General features: G+C 46.8%; 1 protein-coding gene across 1 annotated transcript in view; it reads left to right on the forward strand.

The window, feature by feature from the left end:
* Positions 1-20,600, forward strand: part of LOC146811315 (uncharacterized) — a 1,339,659-nt gene that overhangs the window by 610,811 nt on the left and 708,248 nt on the right. The window contains exon 10 of the mRNA XM_085615056.1: positions 3,744-3,878. Coding sequence (XP_085471182.1) covers positions 3,744-3,878 — 135 coding nt within the window. The remainder of the gene's footprint in view (positions 1-3,743; positions 3,879-20,600) is intronic.

Genomic DNA, 20,600 nt, shown 5'->3' on the forward strand with positions numbered 1-20,600 from the left:
TAGCTTATTTAATGAGTGCTCCCTTTGAGCCACTTCACAACTGTCCTTTGAGGCTCTTGACTCTCAAAACTGTGTTCCTGGTAACCATCACATCTGCCAGACGAGTGAGTGAGCTCCAGGCGCTTTCTTCTAAGCCTCCTTTTCTCTCTGTGCATCCGGACAAAGTTGTCCTCAGGACTTGTCCATCCTTACTGCCCAAGGTTGTCACTGCCTTCCACATCAGGCAGACCTTCACTTTGCCCACCTTCTTTCCGCCTCCGCATCCTTCGAAAGAGGAAGAGAGGCTCCACCGTCTGGACCCAAAACGTGTGCTTTCCTATTATTTGGATCGCACCAAACAGTTCTAGGTGGACGACCAGCTCTTTGTTGGGTACGTGGGCGCCAAGAAAGGTCGGGCCGTACACACACAAACTATCTCACGATGGGTCGTCTTGTGTATCAAAGCCTGTTCTTCTCTGGCAAAGAAGGAGTCTCCAGTGGGGCTGCGCGCCCATTCCACTAGGGCAATGGCAGCCGCTACTGCTTTAGGACGTGGAGTTCCTCTGAATGACATTTGTCAGGCACCTACGTGGGCTTCGCTGCAAACCTTTACTAAACACTACTGCCTTGACAGTCAAGTCCGGAGAGACGGCTTCTTTGGCCGCTCTGTTCTCCAGGACTTTCTTGTGTGATCTTGGTTCGCAGATCCACCACCGGGGTTGGTATTGCTGGGGTATCTATTCTAAGGTAAGGAATCTATAACTAACGTGTTTCTTTCAGAGGAACAAGTTACTTACCTTCGGTAACAATATATATCTGTAAGAAACATTAGTTAGGTATAGATTCTTTACCGCCTCACCCCTCCTTCCTGTTCTGCTAACTAATTTCTAGGGTTAAGGATATCCTTTCAGGGCCCTAGTTTTGTGCACCAGTGGTCAGTTTCCTGCATGGATCTGCGTTTCTGGCACAGAAAGTCATGTACAGAACAGACGTCAGCGTGCGAGGGTGGCTTCTAAGTAGCTGCTGCGATGTCATCCCAGCAACCAACGCCACCTTCTGATGTGCAGAGGTACTGTTGACGAAAAATCTTTCCGGATCCAGTCTGAGCCTGGGGGTAATTCTAAGGTAAGGAATCTATAACTAACTAATGTTTCTTACAGATATATCGTTACCGAAGTTAAGTAACTTGTTCTACATTACCAAAGGTAAGTAATTAGTTCGTTTTGCAGGAATTCCATGCAGAGATTATAACCAGCATCAAAAGGTCTGGTTGCCCTGAATGTCCACATGGAACAGAGACGTTTTAAGGCATGGGAAAAGGGGGCAATTGCCCATGGGCCCCACTTTCCAAGGACGAACTAGTAAAGGGAATGAGTCAGTCAAACTTCCTGCAATTAGAATGCTGCACATAAAAATCTGTTTATTTTTACAATTTGACAGCAGAGCTTTGTTAACAGAAATATAGGGTCAGATTTACTAAGGGTTTGCGCCAGGGCAGAGTCACACAAAGTGGTGCAAAGCAGCACAAATGCTTGCAGTGGTATTTACTTAGGTATTTTGTGCTGGAAAGGTGTCCTTTCACAGCAAAAAAAGTGCTCTGGGCTGCTCTGCACCACTTTGCATCATGGGGGCATTACGTGGGTGTAACTTGGGCAGATTGGCGTAAATACTCATATTTTTTATGCAAAGCCTGACATACTAGGATAGCCAGAATGGGCTTTGCATAAAAGATAACTCTTCCTTGAAGCAAGCGCTAACATGAAGAAATGTTTACATTTCTACCCCCTTTCCACACATTGCATATATGCTGCACTGTACAGCACAGGTACAATGTGTGTAATATTTTAGAATTGTTGAGGCATAGGAGTTTGTACTGGAAGGATATGCTTCCTGACAAATCATATACTAGACAGCATGCACACACCTCTGCACAATGGCACAAATGTTTAGAGTGGTACTGTGCAGCCTATTTGTGTCCCAGTAGAAGGGTAGCCAGCAGCAGCATGTCATTTCTATTAAATATGGCTCTGCGTTGCAGTACAAAATAATAAATCTACCCCATATTGTGCTTGCCTGACCTACCCAGCTTAAATGAAATTGAAAAATAATATAATTTTTCTCTCCTTACTTCCTGACTCTGCTAGCTTAGGCCTTTCTACTAACCCTTCGCTCTAGTCCTCTCTGTAATGTGACCCTCTCTCTAGCTCAGCTCTATTCACCTTACTTTTGTCTACCTCACTTTTTTCTCAATATATCCAATATAACTCACTCAACTTCATCTCCCTCTCTCTCATGACCTTGCCCATCTTTCTATAACTCTTGGACACTCATTACGATGGCAGTCAGACCGCCACCAGGCCATTGGTGGTGGTCTGCCAACCATCTAGGGCATAAGTCCGAACGCTGCATTAGAATGCAGCCGGTCACACCGCAGAGGTGGGGGTAGGACCACCGCCTCTGACAGGCTCAAAGATTCAGTGGTGCGGCGGTCGGATTCCTAATCCCTAGAATGGGGCAATGCCTGTGCAGGCACTGCCTTAGTGATTAGAATATCCCTTTCTGTCTACCTGTTAATGGCGGTCCCATCCCCATGAACAGCCAGCTGAAAAGAGACTTTAGGGGCCCCAAGCAGGTCTCCCATCCCCCGTTGACCACTGGAATGTGGCCACAGGGACACAAATGGTGCCCCCCAAACATCCATGCACCCTTGTACCTGGCACATGGTGCATGGGTGTTTAAAACATCTCTGTTGGGCGGCGGCAGAAGCCAAAATTGGAAAAAGGATGTTTCCGACTGCCTACATGGCGGTTGCATTCTGATCTGGCAGGTGGGACCGCCAAATACTTGTCAGTCTGTCTTAATCTCGCAACGATGTCCGACCGCCATAGTAATGACCCCCCTGGTGTCTACATCTGCATCTATCACTTGTGATCACCTTTATCTATCTCAAGTCTCTCTACTTCTTCTCTCTTTGTACCTCACTACTATTCTTTCCTTCTAAACTCCCTGTATCTTTCCTCCATCTATTCACTTCTTGCACTACCCCATCTTTATCGTTACAGCACCTCTCTATCTCTCTCTCCCTGTGCCTACTACCTTAACTCTCTCTACCTCTCTTTCAGCCCTTTCTCTTGCTCACCAATCCCCCTTATCACTATTTCATTTCTTTCCCTACCTTACATCTCCCTCTCTACCTCACCTCTTTTTCCTGCAGTGCTATCTTGCTCACTACCTAACCTCTTAATTTACCTCACCAATATTTCAGTGCCTCACCTTTCCACTGCCCCTTTCACTCATTCTACCTCTGTTAACTTTCCTCCACCTCACTTTTCAGGCTACCTCTATCTTTGTACATCTACCCCTTTTGCTCTGTGATCAATCCCCTGTCTTTCTCTGCTCCTCTGCCTTTATATCCCTTTTTGTATTTCAACCTAACGAGGGGGAATGACAAGCATGTGAAAATGAAAGATTACAAACCCAGCGAAATGTAGTTAAGTAGTAAAGGTAAGTAAAAATGTTCTTATTATTATTGTGATAGTCTAAGAAAAGATGTTGGTACTTCTGTTTTTATTGCCCATATGCATTGGTTAGAATTGGAATGTGACACTGTATTTTGTAGCACTCATGGGAAGCTGTGTCTAGAACCATAAAACCTTAATTCCATAAAGGTTTACCATCTTTATTGTCTTACTAGTAATTGAGATTAACATGATTCTTTATTTTTTCTATTTTTTAATACCTGGTTTCAAATTCCTGTATTCCAGAGTACTCTAAGTCAAAGTAGAACTGAACGTCTTGAAATGATTCAGTGTTTCATCCAGATGTTGGCCAAGCGCATTCGCCCCTGTCTGTTTCAGGCACACAATGATATTTTTAAGAGGAACGACCATGGAGAAGAGGTAAGGTTTTAGAATCTGCAACATAACCAAATATGCTTTATCCACCTGAGCAAGACTGTCTTCAGATGCCCAAACAAAAGTCTGCACTCCTGTCTTCAGATTTCCCTGCTTCAAACAATAAATATAAGCTGTTCTTATAGCAACAGGGTGTGGAACTAATTCAGTACCACTAGGCTTCAACATGTGCTCATACACAGAAATGATCAGTAAGTGTCTGGCTTTCCTGAAGTGTACTCCAGCGAGGCCGATCGCTATACTAGTGTTTTAAGAACTTCTTCTTCCACTATTACAAAGTTATTACTACCATTGAATTTTGATGTAATCATTGAAGTTGTCTGCGGTTTGTCAGTAAAATAGCCTGGACATGTGTAGCAACTGATGTTTTCATGTTGTTTATCTCCACTGCATGTGGTATGTGTTTATGAGTATGTTGTAAGAAACTACTCCAATTCCTGTACATTCTCTATTTTTAGTAAAAATAGAGAAAGGAAATATAATTTCCACAGTATATTAAACTTAAAAAGAAACAAGGCAACATACGTTTTCCATCTGTGCACCCAGGATCTGGAACAACACCCTCATATCCGTTAGGATCATCACATCTTCAATCTAGGAAAAATTTGAAGACCCACAACCCAGATACCTCTTCTATCACTTGTTGACCTTAGGCTTACCTTTGTCCATAGACAGGTGTACCTTCAAGGAACTGCATTCCGGGAGTGTCAGCAACTGGTCTTGGTAAGTGTAGGAAAGTAGACTAGGTGGCGGATGCGGGCTCTGCAGTGGGACCTGAAGTTCCAGTGGACTCAACATCGGGGCAACCTGTCCGACCATGTCCTGATCTCGGAGGGCACTGCAAGACAGCTGCAGTGGTGGCTCACGGACCGCGATTGGGTCTGCGGCAGATCCCTCTCTCTACACCAACCGGAGCACGTAGTGGTGACGGATGCGTCCCTCCAGGGATGGGGAGGCCACATGGGAGAGGCGGAGATCAGAGGCCTCTGGTCTCCGGCGGAGTCCCTGCTCCATATCAACCTATTGGAGCTGCGGGCGATCCGGCTTGCACTGAAGGCATTCCTTCCCTCTGTCCGGGGAAGTGTAGTGCAGGTGTTTACGGAAAACACCACCGCCATGTGGTATTGCAACAAACAGGGCGGGGTGGGGTCGTGGACCCTTTGTCAGGAGGTTCTGTGCCTCTGGACATGGCTGGAACATCAGGGCATCACCCTGGTGGTTCAACACCTGGTGGGCTCTCTGAACGCCAGGGCGGACGAGCTCAGCCGGTGGTGCATGATGGATCACGAATGGCGTCTGAACTCGGACGTGGCGCAAGGCCTCTTTCGGCAATGGGGAGAGCCTTGGTAAGATCTATTCGCCACCGAAGAGAACGCGCAATGTCATCAGTTCTGCGCGTTGGAATTTCCAAGGCGGCACTCGCTCGGAGACGCTTTTCGTCGCGAGTGGAGTTGCGGTCTGTTATACGCCTTTCCGCCTATACCACTTCTGCCCAGAGTGCTGAAGAAGATCAGGCACAACCGGGCCCAAGTCATCCTTGTGGCTCGGGATTGGGCACGAAGATACTGGTATCCTGAGCTACTCAGTCTGTCAATTGTTTCCCCGATTCGACTGCCTCTTCAGGACGAACTTCTGTCGCAGCAGCAGGGAACGGTCCTCCACCCGAACCTGTCCAGCCTTCACCTCCATGCGTGGAGATTGAGCGGCGGCAGTTGATGCCATTTGACTTGCCTCCTGAAGTCTGTGATGTCATTCTGGCAGCCAGGCGTCCTTCCACTAACACGGTATACGCCTGCAGGTGGAACAAATTTGTGGCATGGTGCACAGCAAAGGCTGTGGATCCCCTTTCCCCCCCGCTTTCTGAGGTTCTCCTCTTTCTTCTTTCCCTGACCCAGAGGGGCTCTGCTCTGGGCACCATCAAGGGATATCTTTCAGCTGTTTCTGCTTTCTTACAGCTTCCTGATCAGCCTTCTCTTTTCAAGTCCCCTGTTGTTAATAGATTCTTAAAAGGCATTACTCACATGTTTCCTCCTGTCCCCTTTGTAATGCCTCAGTGGGACTTGAATCTGATGGTAACCTATCTGATGTGCGCTCCCTTTGAGCCACTTCATAACTGTCCTCTCCGTCTTCTCACTCTCAAGACTGCTTTCCTGGTTGCTATCACCTCTGCCACAAGAGTAAGTGAGCTCCAGGCTCTTTCTTCTAAGCCTCCTTTCCTCTCTGTCTATCCAGGCAAGGTTGTTCTGAGGACTCGCCCTTCTTTTCTTCCTAAGGTGGTTACTGCCTTTCACATCGGGCAGTCTGTTACCTTGCCCACCTTCTTTCCGCCTCCGCATCCCTCGAAAGAGGATGAGAGGCTCCACCGTCTGGAGCCAAAACATGCGCTCTCCTTCTATCTGGACCGCACAAAACAGTTCCGGGTGGACGACCAACTCTTTGTTGGCTACGTGGGCGCTAAGAAGGGGCGGGCAGTGCACAAGCGGACCATCTCTCAGTGGGTCGTTTTGTGCATTAAGACCTGTTATTCCTTGGCTAAGAAGCATCCTCCTGTGGGACTGAGGACCCATTCCACTCGGGCCACAGCGGCTACTACTGCCTTGGCATGGGGAGTCCCTCTGCAGGACATTTGTCAGGCAGCTACGTGGGCCTCGCTGCACACGTTTGCCAAACATTACTGCCTGGACAGCCAAGTCCGGAGAGACGGCTTCTTTGGCCGTTCTGTTCTCCAGGACTTCCTGGTGTGATCTTGGTTCGCAGATCCACCACCAGGGTTGGTATTGCTGGGGTATCTATTCTAAGGTAAGGAATCTAACTAACGTGTTTCTTTCAGATGAACAAGTTAATTACCTTCGGTAACTATATAGCTGTAAGAAACATTAGTTAGTTAGATTCCTTACCGCCCCACCCATCCTCCCCATTCTGCGAACCGATATCTAGGGTTAAGGTCATCCCTTTCAGGACCCTAGTTTCATGGCACCAGTGTTGGTTTCTTGCATGGCTCTGCGTTCCTGGTGCGGAAAGCTATGTACAGAACGGACGTCAGCGTGCGAGAGCGGCGTCTAAGTACTCCGACGACATCATCCCGGCGATCACGACGCCGATGCCGGAGGTGGAGTTGCAGACGACGCCTACCGACGTGCAAGGGTACTGCTGACGAAAAATCTTTCTGGATCCAGCCTGACGCCTGGGGATATTCTAAGGTAAGGAATCTAACTAACTAATGTTTCTTACAGATATATAGTTAGCGAAGGTAAGTAACTTGTTTGTCTGAGTTGTCATTTGTTGGAATTTTGCTAACCGAGTTGGAGTACAGATATGTTTTGCTAAAGGCGAATCGTGTGACATCCTTCTGAAGTTTCTTTATTTTAGAGTGGGTCAAATATTCTTTGTATTCATTTGTCTCTTTATTAATTTCGTCCTGCCTTTTCTGAAATGCCGTTACTGTGGCCCTCATTTCCCCTTCGATTGTTTGGATTTCTACTAAGATCTTTTCTGATAATCTGGGTGCTGTTTTTATGATCAGTACTAACCAGTCTCTTGTACAGTGCCACACTACCTGGGCCGATTCTTTTAGAAAGGTTGCATCTTCTAGGAATATTTTTGGTGCATTATTCACAATTAGGCCTCTTGGGGCTCCATTGGCCCTCAGATTTTCAGTCATTATGATACTGTGTAATATCAAACGTATCCTATGTTTCTGCTTTTCTGTAAATGTATCCCATTAATGAGTTTGGGCAATGGTTACACCGGATGTCCATGCAACCTAATATACATAGGCATGACCACCAAGAAAGTAAACATAAGGATAGGGGAGCACAGGAGCAACATAAGATACGGCCATAACAACACAAAAATGGCAGAACACTTTCTAACAATGAAGCATAAAACTAATAACATGAAATGGGTCATTCTAGAACAAGTCATGACAGACACTAGAAACCTTGAATGAATACTCTTCGAAAAAGAACAAAGATGGATTTACAAACTGTCCACCCAGACGAGGGGGCTGAATGACGAAATTCCATGGGGTTATATATTGTGAAAAAAGAATGGGGATGGATAAGAAGGTGTTTATAATCGTAAAACTGACCCCTCTTTAATAAATCCCACAAATACTAAAATCAATGTACCCTTTCATGGAAGATATAATCACCTAATGTTGAGATCACATTTAAAGCCTAAATCTTCACACAGCACGATGACACGATAAACGGGGCTTTAGGTCAAGCAGAGGACTCTGTTTGCCAGCTCCTCCTACCCGGGTTGCAAAACCTGTATGTCATCACTAGCGAAAGGCAAGACACACCCGAAACTAGAGTTCCCAGACTGGTCAGGTGACAGACTATCACGAGACCAGACTGTGAATCTTTTATCTTCACGGCAATGGCCACAAGTCAGTAACATTCAGGGAAGCACAGCGGGTACAAGCGGACTTGCTCCCTTGACGAAGTAAGTTTTTCTCCTTTCTCTACTCCTTTCCAAGTGGCCCACAAGCTTCACAAGCCATGCTACTAACAAGTACTCAACAACTTTCTCTTCTAGTTTGTGACTGCAGGGACAGTCTGTTCCTGCAGTACCCTATGATGTTTGTTGACTGAAAAAGCCATGTACATAGCCCTGCTTAAATGGACATTTTTTTAATTGCGCTCAATACTGCATGCACACAGTTTGAGTGAATATCTTTACCTACATTGTTCAAGAAAATGAGACCATACATTTATTTCCTTCTGTTTAGGGGTGGTTTTCTCCCACGTGTGAAGCAGGATTTTCTGTGCACTTTCAAGGGATGTTGGACTCCCAAAAAGACACAGAATAAAAAGTACTGGATTAATATATACCTTTTTTTTTCAGAACAAAGATCATATCAGGAAAAAGTCCAAAGTGTATGTTCGGTATTTTGCGTGCATGCCTAAATATTAACTTTGCACTAAATATTGATTGTATAACCAATTAATGTAGGGTTATAGTAGGTCCTGAAGAAAGCAGATTGACCCTACACGGGCAGAGATACGGCTGAAACATGTCATCCTTATAGATGTCCTTGAACACTACATTCAAATGACATCTGACTGTTTTTAATCTTCCCCCAGACCCTATAGAATAAAACCCATCAATAGAGGATCTTGAGGTAATTTTAATCCACTCTCACTCCCTACACTCTTATTTATAATAGCTACGCTTACAAATGCGCTGAGCCCACTCTTGCACACTAGGTGAATGAGTGACGGTCCAATGATGAAACAAGCCACAGGTGGTACCAGTGAGGACCCTAATATATATATTACCTACTGGCAGTCGCCAGTAGGTAGTTATAGTTAGGACCACGTTTCCATAGGAAATCCGCAACATTCTATTTTGAATAACTTTGGCGCCGGTTGACGAATCCTCGCGAATTTTTCAAAATAGGTGGGGCGCTACGCTCCGCTCCTACCCTGAAAGTCTCGGGGGGATTCGTCAAGCGGGGGCTGAGATAAAAGGGGGGTCCCAAAACGCGTTTTTCCCATGCATTTTTCCATAGGACCTTTAGACACAGCTACAGCCCGAACGGTTGAACAGAATTACTTGAAATTTGGCAGAGAGGTAGTCCTCAGGTCAAGGAAGTGCCTTTTGTAGGTTTGGTGTAAATCTGTTCAGTAGATTCTGAGAAAATAGCCTTTAAATCAATATATATATCTGAGCCAGCGTACGGTGCGCTTACGGTGCGCTTACCGTACGCGTACGGTGGCGTGCGTGAGCGCGATTCTGATTGGCCCTTAGATCTTAGTAAACATTCGAATCGGTCGAAACCAGGAAGCGGCGGCCGCCATTTTCTCTCTCGCACTCTGACAGGGGGTTGAAAAACAAAGTGCAAATCATGTAAAGGGGCTGTTTACACAGCTCCCAAGCACCTAGCCATGTCGAGGGAGTCCCCAACGATCCCCCAAGTGAAAAAAGGCAATTTTAATTTTTTCGAAAATTTCGCCGATTACGCTTACCGTACGCGTACGGTAAGAAATAATAATAAAAAAAAAAATATCCACATTCTCCCCACCCCGTGTGCAAAAGGTGCCCGAAGTGCACCTTTTGTGCATGGCTCATCAGAGATAAACAAAACCTATATTTTACCTGTCACAACGATGCTCATCATATGACCTCCATGTGCGCACGGTGCGCGAAGCGCATCGTGCGTTCATGGCCCATCTAGCGTAACGTGGGCACGCGGTGCGCGAAGCGCACCGTGCGCGCACGGAACGAACTGCGTTAAGTGGGCGCGCACGCCACAAATGGCGTAAAGTAACTTAGCATTTAAAAAACCGTACAAATTCACTGAAAAAACCATAGGTTTCACACACGTTATTGTTAGGAATTAGCATTTAAAAAATCTTGCAAATTCACTGAAAAAACCATAGGTTTCACACATGTTATAGTTAGCTGGACATTTTACTGATAAAAAACCAATGAAATTCCCCCGTTATAGTTACTGTAGGCAACTATAACTCACGCGACCGTAATCCTCTGCTGATGACATATGTGTCTTTATGAAAAAAAAATATTTGTAATATATGTATAGCTAAAATTTAATGGAAGAAGACATGGGAAAATAAGTGTCTAAATACAGTATTAGCATCAGCAGAGGATTACGGTCGCGTGAGTTATAGTTGCCTACAGTAACTATAACGGGGGAATTTCATTGGTTTTTTATCAGTAAAATGTCCAGCTAACTATAACATGTGTGAAACCTATGGTTTTTTCAGTGAATATATATATATATATATATATATATATATATATATATATATATATATATATATTCCATTCATCTTTGTGCTCCCTCCGACTGCCGGGCACCCATGAGGTAGTGGCGCATGCGCCGGCGGAGCGCGCTGGTAATTCAATCCACAAAATCCACAACGTATGTGCGCTCACTCCGAGACCATAAAGTATCCACAAGGTGTTTATTGTGGTGAAATAAACACCTTGTGGATACTTTATGGTCTCCCAGTCCGTTGTTACTGAGAGCGCACATACGTTGTGGATTTTGGGGATATATATATATATATATATATATATATATATATATATATATATATATATATATATATTCACTTAAAAAACCATAGGTTTCACACATGTTATAGTTAGCTGTACATTTCACTCGTAAAAAACCAATGAAATTCCACGTTATAGTTAGATCAGGTAACTATAACTTGCGCGCCCACAATAAACTGCTGATGACGTCACATAGTACATCACTCATGACATGGTCAGTGACATCACTCATGACATCAATGATGACATCTGAAATTACACATTGTGGATTGCGGTTGCGCAAGTTATAGTTACCTTATCTAACTATAACGTGGAATTTCATTGGTTTTTTACGAGTGAAATGTACAGCTAACTATAACATGTGTGAAACCTATGGTTTTTTAAGTGAATTTGCAAGGTTTTGTAAATGATAATTCCTAACTATAACGTGTGTGAAACCTATGGTTTTTTCAGTGAATTTGCAAGGTTTTTTAAATGCTAAGTTATGTATTTATTTTTTATTTTTTTTTCTGGTTTTTCACTATGCGCACACCCTGCGCGCACGGTGCGCTTCGCGCATCGTGCCGTGTCCAGTCCATGCCGTGCGCGCCTCGCCTTTTTTTACGCAGTAACATTTGTTTTTTTCTCCCTTGTGGGTCCTTTAATTTATTTAATAAATGTGATTGTTACTTCTTTATTTTTTTTTTATTTTTTTTTTGCCGTGTGCGTACGGTAAGCTTACCGTACGCGTACCCCGCGATTTTTTTTTTAAATTATTAAATTGATTTTTCGTACTTTTGGGTCCTTCTTGGACCCCCTGACAAACACTAGGGGGTCTGCAACTCTCTTCGTTGCCCCCGTTTCACGTTCCCCACCTTTGTTTCTCAGTGCGAGAGACAGAAAATGGCGGCCGACACTTCCTGATTTCGACCGATTCGAATGTTTACAGTCATGTAACCACCAATCAGAATTGAGCTCGCGCACGGCACCGTACGCGTACGGTAAGCGCACGGAGCGTGCTTACAGATATATATATTGATTTAAATGCTATTTTCTCAGGACCTACTGAACAGATTTACACCAGACCTACAAAAGGCACATCCTTGACCTGAGGACTACCTCTCTGCCAAATTTCAAGTAATTCTGTTCAGCCGTTCGGGCTGTAGCTGTGTCTAAAGGTCCTATGGAAAAATGCATGGGGAAAACGCGTTTTGGGACCCCCCTTTTTTCTCAGCCCCCGCTTGACGAATCCCCCCGAGACTTTCTGGGTAGGAGCGGAGCGTAGCGCCCCATTAGTTTTGAAAATTTCGCGAGGATTCGTCGACCGGCGCCAAAGTTATTCCAAATAGAATGTTGCGGATTTCCTATGGAAACACGGTCCTAACTATAACTATCTACTGGCGACCGCCAGTAGATAATATATATATATATATATATATATATATATATATATATACGCTCCAAGTTGCCCACAGTTGAACAGCACTCAAACACGGTTAATAGGTGGCAAACCTTTTATTCACAGGGTATAAGCAGGCTCTGATGGCAGTTTCAATCAGTCAGTCACTGGTGCGAGAGCCTGACGCGTTTCGAAAAATGTTCTTCCTCAATTGCTAAGTGAATGCGTGCACCTGGTTTCTTTTCATAGCGCTGTTATCACGCCCCCTGATGGGCCTGTCCAATGACAGCACTAGTGACTGTCTGATTGAAACTGCCATGAGAGCCTGCTTATACCCTGTGAATAAAAGGTTTGCCACCTATTAACCGTGTTTGAGTGCTGTTCAACTGTGGGCAACTTGGAGTGTATATATATATATATATATATATATATATATATATATATATATATATTCACTGAAAAAACCATAGGTTTCACACATGTTATAGTTAGCGGAAATTTTACTGATAAAAAACCAATGAAATTCCCCCGTTATAGTTACTGCAGGCAACTATAACTCACGCGACCGCAATCCTCTGCTGATGCTAATACTGTATTTAGACACTTATTTGCCCATGTCTTCTTCCATACATTTTTAGCTATACATATATTACAAATATTTTTTTTTCATAAAGACACATATGTCATCAGCAGAAGATTGCGGTCGCGTGAGTTATAGTTGCCTGCAGTAACTATAACGGGGGAATTTCATTGGTTTTTTATCAGTAAAATTTCCGCTAACTATAACATGTGTGAAACCTATGGTTTTTTCAGTGAATTTGCAAGGTTTTTTAAATGCTAATTCCTAACTATAACGTGTGTGAAACCTATGGTTTTTTCAGTGAATTTGTACGTTTTTTTAAATGCTAAGTTACTTTACGCCATTCGTGGCGTGCGCGCCCTCTTAACGCAGTTCGTTCTGTGCGCGCACGGTGCGCTTCGCGCGCCCACTTTACGCAGTTAGTGCCATGCACGCACGGTGGGCACGCGGTGCGCTACGCGCACCGCGTGCCCACGTTACGCTAGATGGGCCATGTACGCACGATGCGCTTCGCGCACCGTGCCCACATGGAGGACATATGATGCACTTCGTTTTGAAAGGTAATATTTTAATTTTTCGTATATTTTATAAGCCATGCACAAATAGTGCCCTTCGGGCACCATTTGCACACGGGGTGGAGAGAGTGTGGATAATTTTTTTTTTCATTTTTTTTTTTTTTATATTTTAGTTTATCTCACGTGTAATAAGCCATGCTCAATTGGTGGCCTTCGGCCACCAATTGCACACGGGGTGGAGAGAGTGTGGATGATTTTTTTTTTTTAATAATTTTTTACCGTACGCGTACGGTAAGCGTAATCGGCGAAATTACCGAAAAAATAAAAATTCCGTTTTTGGCCTTGGGGGATCTTTGGGGACTCCCTCAACATGCCTATGTGTGTGGGAGCTGTCTAAACAGCCCCTTTACATGTTTTTGGGCTTTAAATTTTAAAAATCACTCTCAGTGCGAGAGAGAAAATGGCGGCCGCCGCTTCCTGGTTTCGGCCGATTCGAATGTTTACTAAGATCTAAGAGCCAATCAGAATCGCGCTCGCGCACGCCACCGTACGCGTACTGTAAGCGTACCGTAAGCGCACCGTAAGCTGGCTCAGATATATATATTGATTTAAAGGCTATTTTCTCATAATCTACTGAACAGATTTACACCAAACCTACAAAAGGCACTTCCTTGACCTGAGGACTACCTCTCTGCCAAATTTCTAGTAATTCTGTTCAGCCGTTCGGGCTGTAGCCCTGTCTAAAGGTCCTATGGAAAAATGCATGTGAAAAACTCGTTTTGGGACCCCCCTTTTATCTCAGCCCCCGCTTGACGAATCCCCCCGAGACTTTCAGGGTAGGAGCGGAGCGTAGCGCCCCACCTATTTTGAAAAATTCGCGAGGATTCGTCGACCGGCGCCAAAGTTATTCAAAATAGAATGTTGCGGATTTCCTATGGAAACGTGGTCCTAACTATAACTACCTACTGGCGACCGCCAGTAGGTAATATATATATATATATATATATATATATATATTATCACAGAGATTTATCGGCCAACAGTCCCACACATGTCTGGAAATAGGATACAGACACCAGCAAATGTGGTGCGGGAACTAATTTACCTGGCTGCTTAGCGCCAACTCGCTGGGGATAGAATTAAACATTCACTCATCATTTAGGGTTCCCCTTCTCTAGTATATGATTGCAATCCGTTGGGAAGCTGAGGGCACACCCTTTAACATTTTCACTCCTTCCAAAGTTTAAAGGTCAACTAGGGGTGCCCACAGGAGCCAAAGAAGACCCTCAAGAGGATCCACAGGGCAGAGGCACAGGAGTCGCAAGAGGACCTCGAGAAGCTCACCAATGATGCAGGCCCACGATGCAGAGGATGTGGTGAGGATGAAGAACTTGGTAGCAAGAGATGTTAGAGACTGGAGCTTCTTGGAGCCCGAAGATCTCTGGTGAAGAGAGTCAAAAGGCCTTGGCAATGGCAAGTCAACGCGGTGCACTGGGGCACTGCTCTAGTGGTTCCGGCGAGGGATACTGGCTTCAAATTTGCTGTCAAGACAGTGCAGGCCTTGAGGGAGTGCAGAACCACCACCTGTGTTGCTTAATCTTTTGGAGTCCATGGGAGCTCAGGAACAGCAGGCAGGTCAACTTTATTGCGGTGCATGTAGATGCAGAGGAGTGACTCCTTCACTCCAAGGGAGATTCCTCAGGGTGTCTTGGATGTCCACAGGCCTGGAGAAGAACCTGGATGGAGCACAGGCACAAACGATGCAGAAGACTAGCAGGAAGACGAGACCAGGAGCAGCAGCAGTTTTCAAGGTGCAGTCTTGGTTCCCACAGGGAAGTCCAACGAAGTCCCAGTCAGTGCCCAGACGGTTGAAGATGAAGTTGTTTTGGATCTGAATCTTGTCCCATGATGAATCTAAAGACCCACCCACAGGTAAGCCCTTAAGTACCCTAAAGAAAGGGTTGAGACGATTCAGGGGTCCTTCCCAGAAGAGAGGCTGGATAGTTGGGAGGACATTCCCAAGTCCTTTGCCCAGTTTTACGGCAGTGCGGGAGCTTATGGCTCTCTGAACTGGTTCTAACTGGAGTGTGCAAGGAGGGCACCAAATGTGCCTTCCAAGCAGTCTAGTGGCGCTGGCAAGTGCCCCCACCCTGGCCCAAAACACTAAGTCCTGTCTGAGAGGTGGTCGCACCTCTGTGTGACAGGAAACCTATTGTCCACACCTTACCCTGCTTGAGCTTAGCTCAGCAGCAGGAGGGCAGAATCGTGTCTCTGGTCAGCAGCAGCCATAGCCTGCTGTCCGGGTCTGGAAGACTAGTACCAGGAGCACTTAGGGCTTCCTGGAGGTGCCCCCCAGTGCATGGAATCATACCTTCAACACTGTTTACAGTGTTGGGATATGATTCCAACATGTTTGATACCAAACATGCCAGGGTTCGTTGCAGCCAGTTTAGAGTTAGCCATCGTGTAATGACGCATGGCCACTCTATGTATCGTAAAAGCTGATGCATATACAATGCCTGGGGAATGGATTCTGGGACATTTAGGGGTGTCCTGCTCATGCAGGGACACCCTCACACTCATAACTGAGCACCCTGCCTTCAGGATTGAAAGGCCTGCCTTAGGGGTGAAATAGTTTTTAAGTGTAGTGACCTCAGATAAAGAAAACATACCTTTCATAAGTGGTGCCTGCACCAGCTTAAACAGGCTGCAATGGAAGGCTTGTAGTCATAATTTGAATGGTCTCCCATGGGTGGCATAATACATGCTTCAGCCCATGGGGTATTCCTGGGGGGGTACCTATGCCCTGGGTATCTTAGTACCATACACTAGGGACTTACAAGGGTACACCAGTGGCCAATCTGGGGGGTACCTAAGTACTCACCAAGGTCCAATTTAGGGAGGAAGCACAGAGATTCGGGTCCTGATTAGCAGGATCCCAGTCAGACTAGTCAGAAAGACATAATGACACCAGCAAAAAGTGGGGGTTACCATGAAAGCAGATCCTACTTTCCTACAGATATTCTTTTTTGAAAGCCACTATCAGATTGAGAAAAACCTATGACTGGATTTTAACCTGTCTGATATTGGTTGGTTTTTTATGTGCTGTGTACGTTCATAGGTATAATTATTTTTTATCTAATTGTATTTATGTATATGTATTGTATGCCTAAGGTTTTATTGCTTATGTGTCGCATATTTTAACTACAGTCTTGTTGCTGTATTTTGCTTTTATGGTTTCTAGACAAAGAACCAAATAAAGCTGACCTTGATTGATTAAGCATATTACTATTATCTACTCTAGCCTCTGTAAACCAATTCGGGACCCACTGCACTCAGTGTACTTTGTATCTGAAAGAAACACGTTAGTTAGATTCCTCACCTTAGAATATCCCCAGGCGTCAGACTGGATCCGGAAGATTTTTCGTCAGCAATACCCCTTGCGTGTCGCTAGGCGTCGTCTGCGGCTCCGCGTCCATCGTCGGCGTCGTGCGCTGGGATGACGTCGTCGGAGTACTTAGACGCCGCCCTCGCGCGCTGACGTCAGTTCTTCTTTTTTCCGCGCCAGTAAGCGCAGATCCGGGAGAGCTACCCCTTTAGTCAATTTTTGACTAACTTTTTTGATCCTTTTTGATCGAGTCTCGACACCGGTGCCGGTAGGATGCCTGGGTTTAAAGCCTGTACGGACTGTAGCCGACTGATGTCGGTTACGGATCATCACCGCCGGTGTCTTTACTGCTTGGGCCTCGATCACGACGCGGAGTCGTGTTCGGACTGTAAGGCCCTGACCTCGAAGGCTAGACGGGAGCGGTCCCGTAAGCTTCTCGAGATTCGCCACTCGGCTCCGCGCGCCTCTCGATCCCGGTCCAGGAGGAGGTCCAAGGATCGGTCGCGGAGCCACAGCCGACGTCACCATCGGTCGTCGGGATCCAAGTCTTCGGGTAAGTCGAAGCATTCCAAGAAGTCCAAGAGGCGACATCGCTCTTCGGACTCCCCTCGCCGGTCGCGCGACTCGGTCGAGGGTCAGGGTGGTTCCACCCCCGCGGCTCCGGCGGAGCCGCAGGCGCCGCGTCCGTCCCCATACCCTCCGGTCCCTGGGACTAACGCGACGCCGGCGGAAGTCAGTGCCTTCCTCTCGGCCATGAGGAACCTGGCTCCGCCGTCGGCGCCCGCTGGTGCGCCTTCGGGCCCCGCGGACCCGACTGGGCTGCCTTGCCAGCTGGCGGCTCCGGCCCCGGCGCCGTTGACGGCTCCGGCCTCGACGCCGCAAGCGCCCGAGGGACCCGTTCTCGAGTCCCCGTCGACGCCGGTCAACCTTGTCACTCCTCCACCGGCGTCGACTCCGGTTCCACCCCCGACGCCGACGTTGACTCCGCTCGACGCCGTGCCCCAGCTTAGTCCCGGTCCGGGCCCGGCGCCGGTCCGGCGTCGATGGACGCCGAGATCGACGCCGCTAGAGACACATTTTGTCTACCGCCCGGCTCCGTTACTTTCTCCTCTACACCAGGAGTCGGATGATGGGGACTACTGGGAGGGATCCGAGGATCCTATGGCTGCTCAGGCCCAACTGTCCCAGGACTGGGCAGATGAACTGGGGAAGGCCAGTGGTCTGGATACCTCGCCAGACACTGGATTCATCTCTCCTCCGACTGTGGCTTCGGAGGAGGGTGCTGCTTTCTCCGTGGTGCTGCGCAAGGCGGCCGCAGCCCTTGGGCTCGAGCTACCTGCCGTGGCTGTGAGGACGACGCTTTTCGTCACGAGTGGAGTTGCGGTCTGTTGTACGCCTTTCCGCGAATACCACTTCTGCCCAGAGTGCTGAAGAAGATCAGGCACGACCGGGCCCAAGTCATCTTGGTGGCTCCGGATTGGGCACGAAGATACTGGTATCCCGAGCTACTCAGTATGTTGACCGATCCCCCGATACGTCTGCCCCTTCGGGAGGATCTTCTGTCGCAGCAGCAGGGGACGGTCCTCCACCCGAACCTGTCCAGCCTCCACCTCCATGCGTGGAGATTGAGCGGCGGCAGTTGATGCCATTTGACTTGCCTCCTGAAGTCTGTGATATCATTCTGGCAGCCAGGCGTCCCTCCACAAAGACGGTATACGCCTGCCGGTGGAACAAATTTGTGGCATGGTGCACAGCAAAGGCTGTGGATCCCCTTTCCGCCCCTCTTTCTGAGGTTCTCCTCTTTCTTCTTTCTTTGGCCCGGCAGGGCTCTGCCCTGGGCACCCTGAAAGGTTATCTTGCTGCCATCTCTGCCTTCTTGCGGCTTCCTGATCAGCCTTCTCTTTTCAAGTCCCCTGTGGTTACACGCTTTCTAAAAGGCATTACTCACACGTTCCCTCCTGTCCCTTTTGTAATGCCTCAGTGGGACTTGAATCTGGTCTTGACATTCCTGATGTGCGCTCCCTTCGAGCCTCTTCACAATTGTCCTCTTCGTCTTCTGACTCTTAAGACTGCTTTTCTGGTAGCCATCACCTCGGCTAGACGGGTGAGTGAGCTCCAGGCTTTATCTTCAAAGCCTCCTTTTCTGTCTGTTCATCCAGACAAGGTTGTCCTTCGGCCTCGTCCCTCCTTTCTTCCGAAAGTGGTGACTCCATTTCATCTTGGGCAGTCTGTCACCTTGCCCACCTTCTTTCCGCCTCCGCATCCTTCCAAAGAGGAAGAGAGGCTCCACCGTCTGGACCCAAAACGTGCGCTCTCCTTTTATTTGGACCGCACAAAGCAGTTCCGGGTGGACGACCAACTTTTCGTTGGATACGTGGGTGCTAAGAAGGGGAAAGCTGTGCACAAACGGACCATCTCTCGGTGAGTCGTTTTGTGCATCAAAATTTGTTACTCTTTGGCAAAAAAGGACCCTCCTTTTGGGCTGCGCGCCCATTCTACTCGGGCCACAGCGGCTACTACTGCTTTGGGACGGGGAGTCCCTTTGCAGGACACCTGTCAGGCGGCGACGTGGGCTTCGCTACACACGTTTGCCAGGCATTATTGCCTTGACAGCCAAGTCCGAAGGGATGGCTTCTTTGGCCGTTCTGTCCTCCAGGACTTTCTGGTGTGATCTTGGTTCGCAGACCCACCACCGGGGTTGGTATTGCTTGGGTATCTATTCTAAGGTGAGGAATCTAACTAACGTGTTTCTTTCAGATGAACAAGTTACTTACCTTCGGTAACGATGTATCTGTAAGAAACATTAGTTAGTTAGATTCCTCACCGACCCACCCATCCTCCCCGTTCTGCGAACTGACATCTAGGGTTAAGGTTATCCTTTTCAGGCCCCATGATTTTATTTTTGGCACCAGTGTCGGTCTTTGCATGGCTCTGCGTTCCTGGCGCGGAAGGCTATGTACAAGAACTGACGTCAGCGCGCGAGGGCGGCGTCTAAGTACTCCGACGACGTCATCCCGGCGCACGACGCCGACGACGGACGCGGAGCCGCAGACGACGCCTAGCGACGCGCAAGGGGTATTGCTGACGAAAAATCTTCCGGATCCAGTCTGACGCCTGGGGATATTCTAAGGTGAGGAATCTAAGGTGAGGAATCTAACTAACTAATGTTTCTTACAGATACATCGTTACCGAAGGTAAGTAACTTGTTCTTTAGTACACTATATAAAACCAGCCAGCTTCCTACATTGGTGGATCAGTGGTGGGGTCTACGACTTTGTGTTTGCTGATACCACTTGGTCAATAAGTGACTACGGGGCATATTATCAAGCACGGCGTTAAAATTAACGCCGCTTTAGCGGCAGAAAACTGCAGCTAAAGCGGCGATAATGGGCTTGATAATATGCCACAGAGAATTTCCATAGAAGCCCATGTTGACACCAGAACATGGCCTTCTATGAGAATTCTCTGTGGCATATTATCAAGCCCATTATCGCTGCTTTAGTGTCAGTTTTCTGCCGCTAAAGCGGCGATATTTTTAGCGCTGTTTCTTGGTAATCTGCCCCTACATAAGTAAAGCCAAAAATTGCCTTTATTTAAATTGTATTTTTTCAATTCGTCAATTTTTTCAAAATCTCTAAAATGAACGGTTAGGTCCTTGGTTAAGTCCCTGAAATTTAAAACTGTTTACGATTGAAAAACATACGATAGCTAGACTACGAAAACTTGTGTTCGGTTTTTTTTTAGCTTCAAATAGGACCCAACGTTAGTGTAGTAATGGATCTTGCGGGGTTGTGGCTAAGAAACCTGATCTTATCTG

Source organism: Triturus cristatus, chromosome 7 (genome assembly GCF_964204655.1).
Source record: "Triturus cristatus chromosome 7, aTriCri1.1, whole genome shotgun sequence".
In the NCBI taxonomy this organism is placed as follows: domain Eukaryota; kingdom Metazoa; phylum Chordata; class Amphibia; order Caudata; family Salamandridae; genus Triturus; species Triturus cristatus.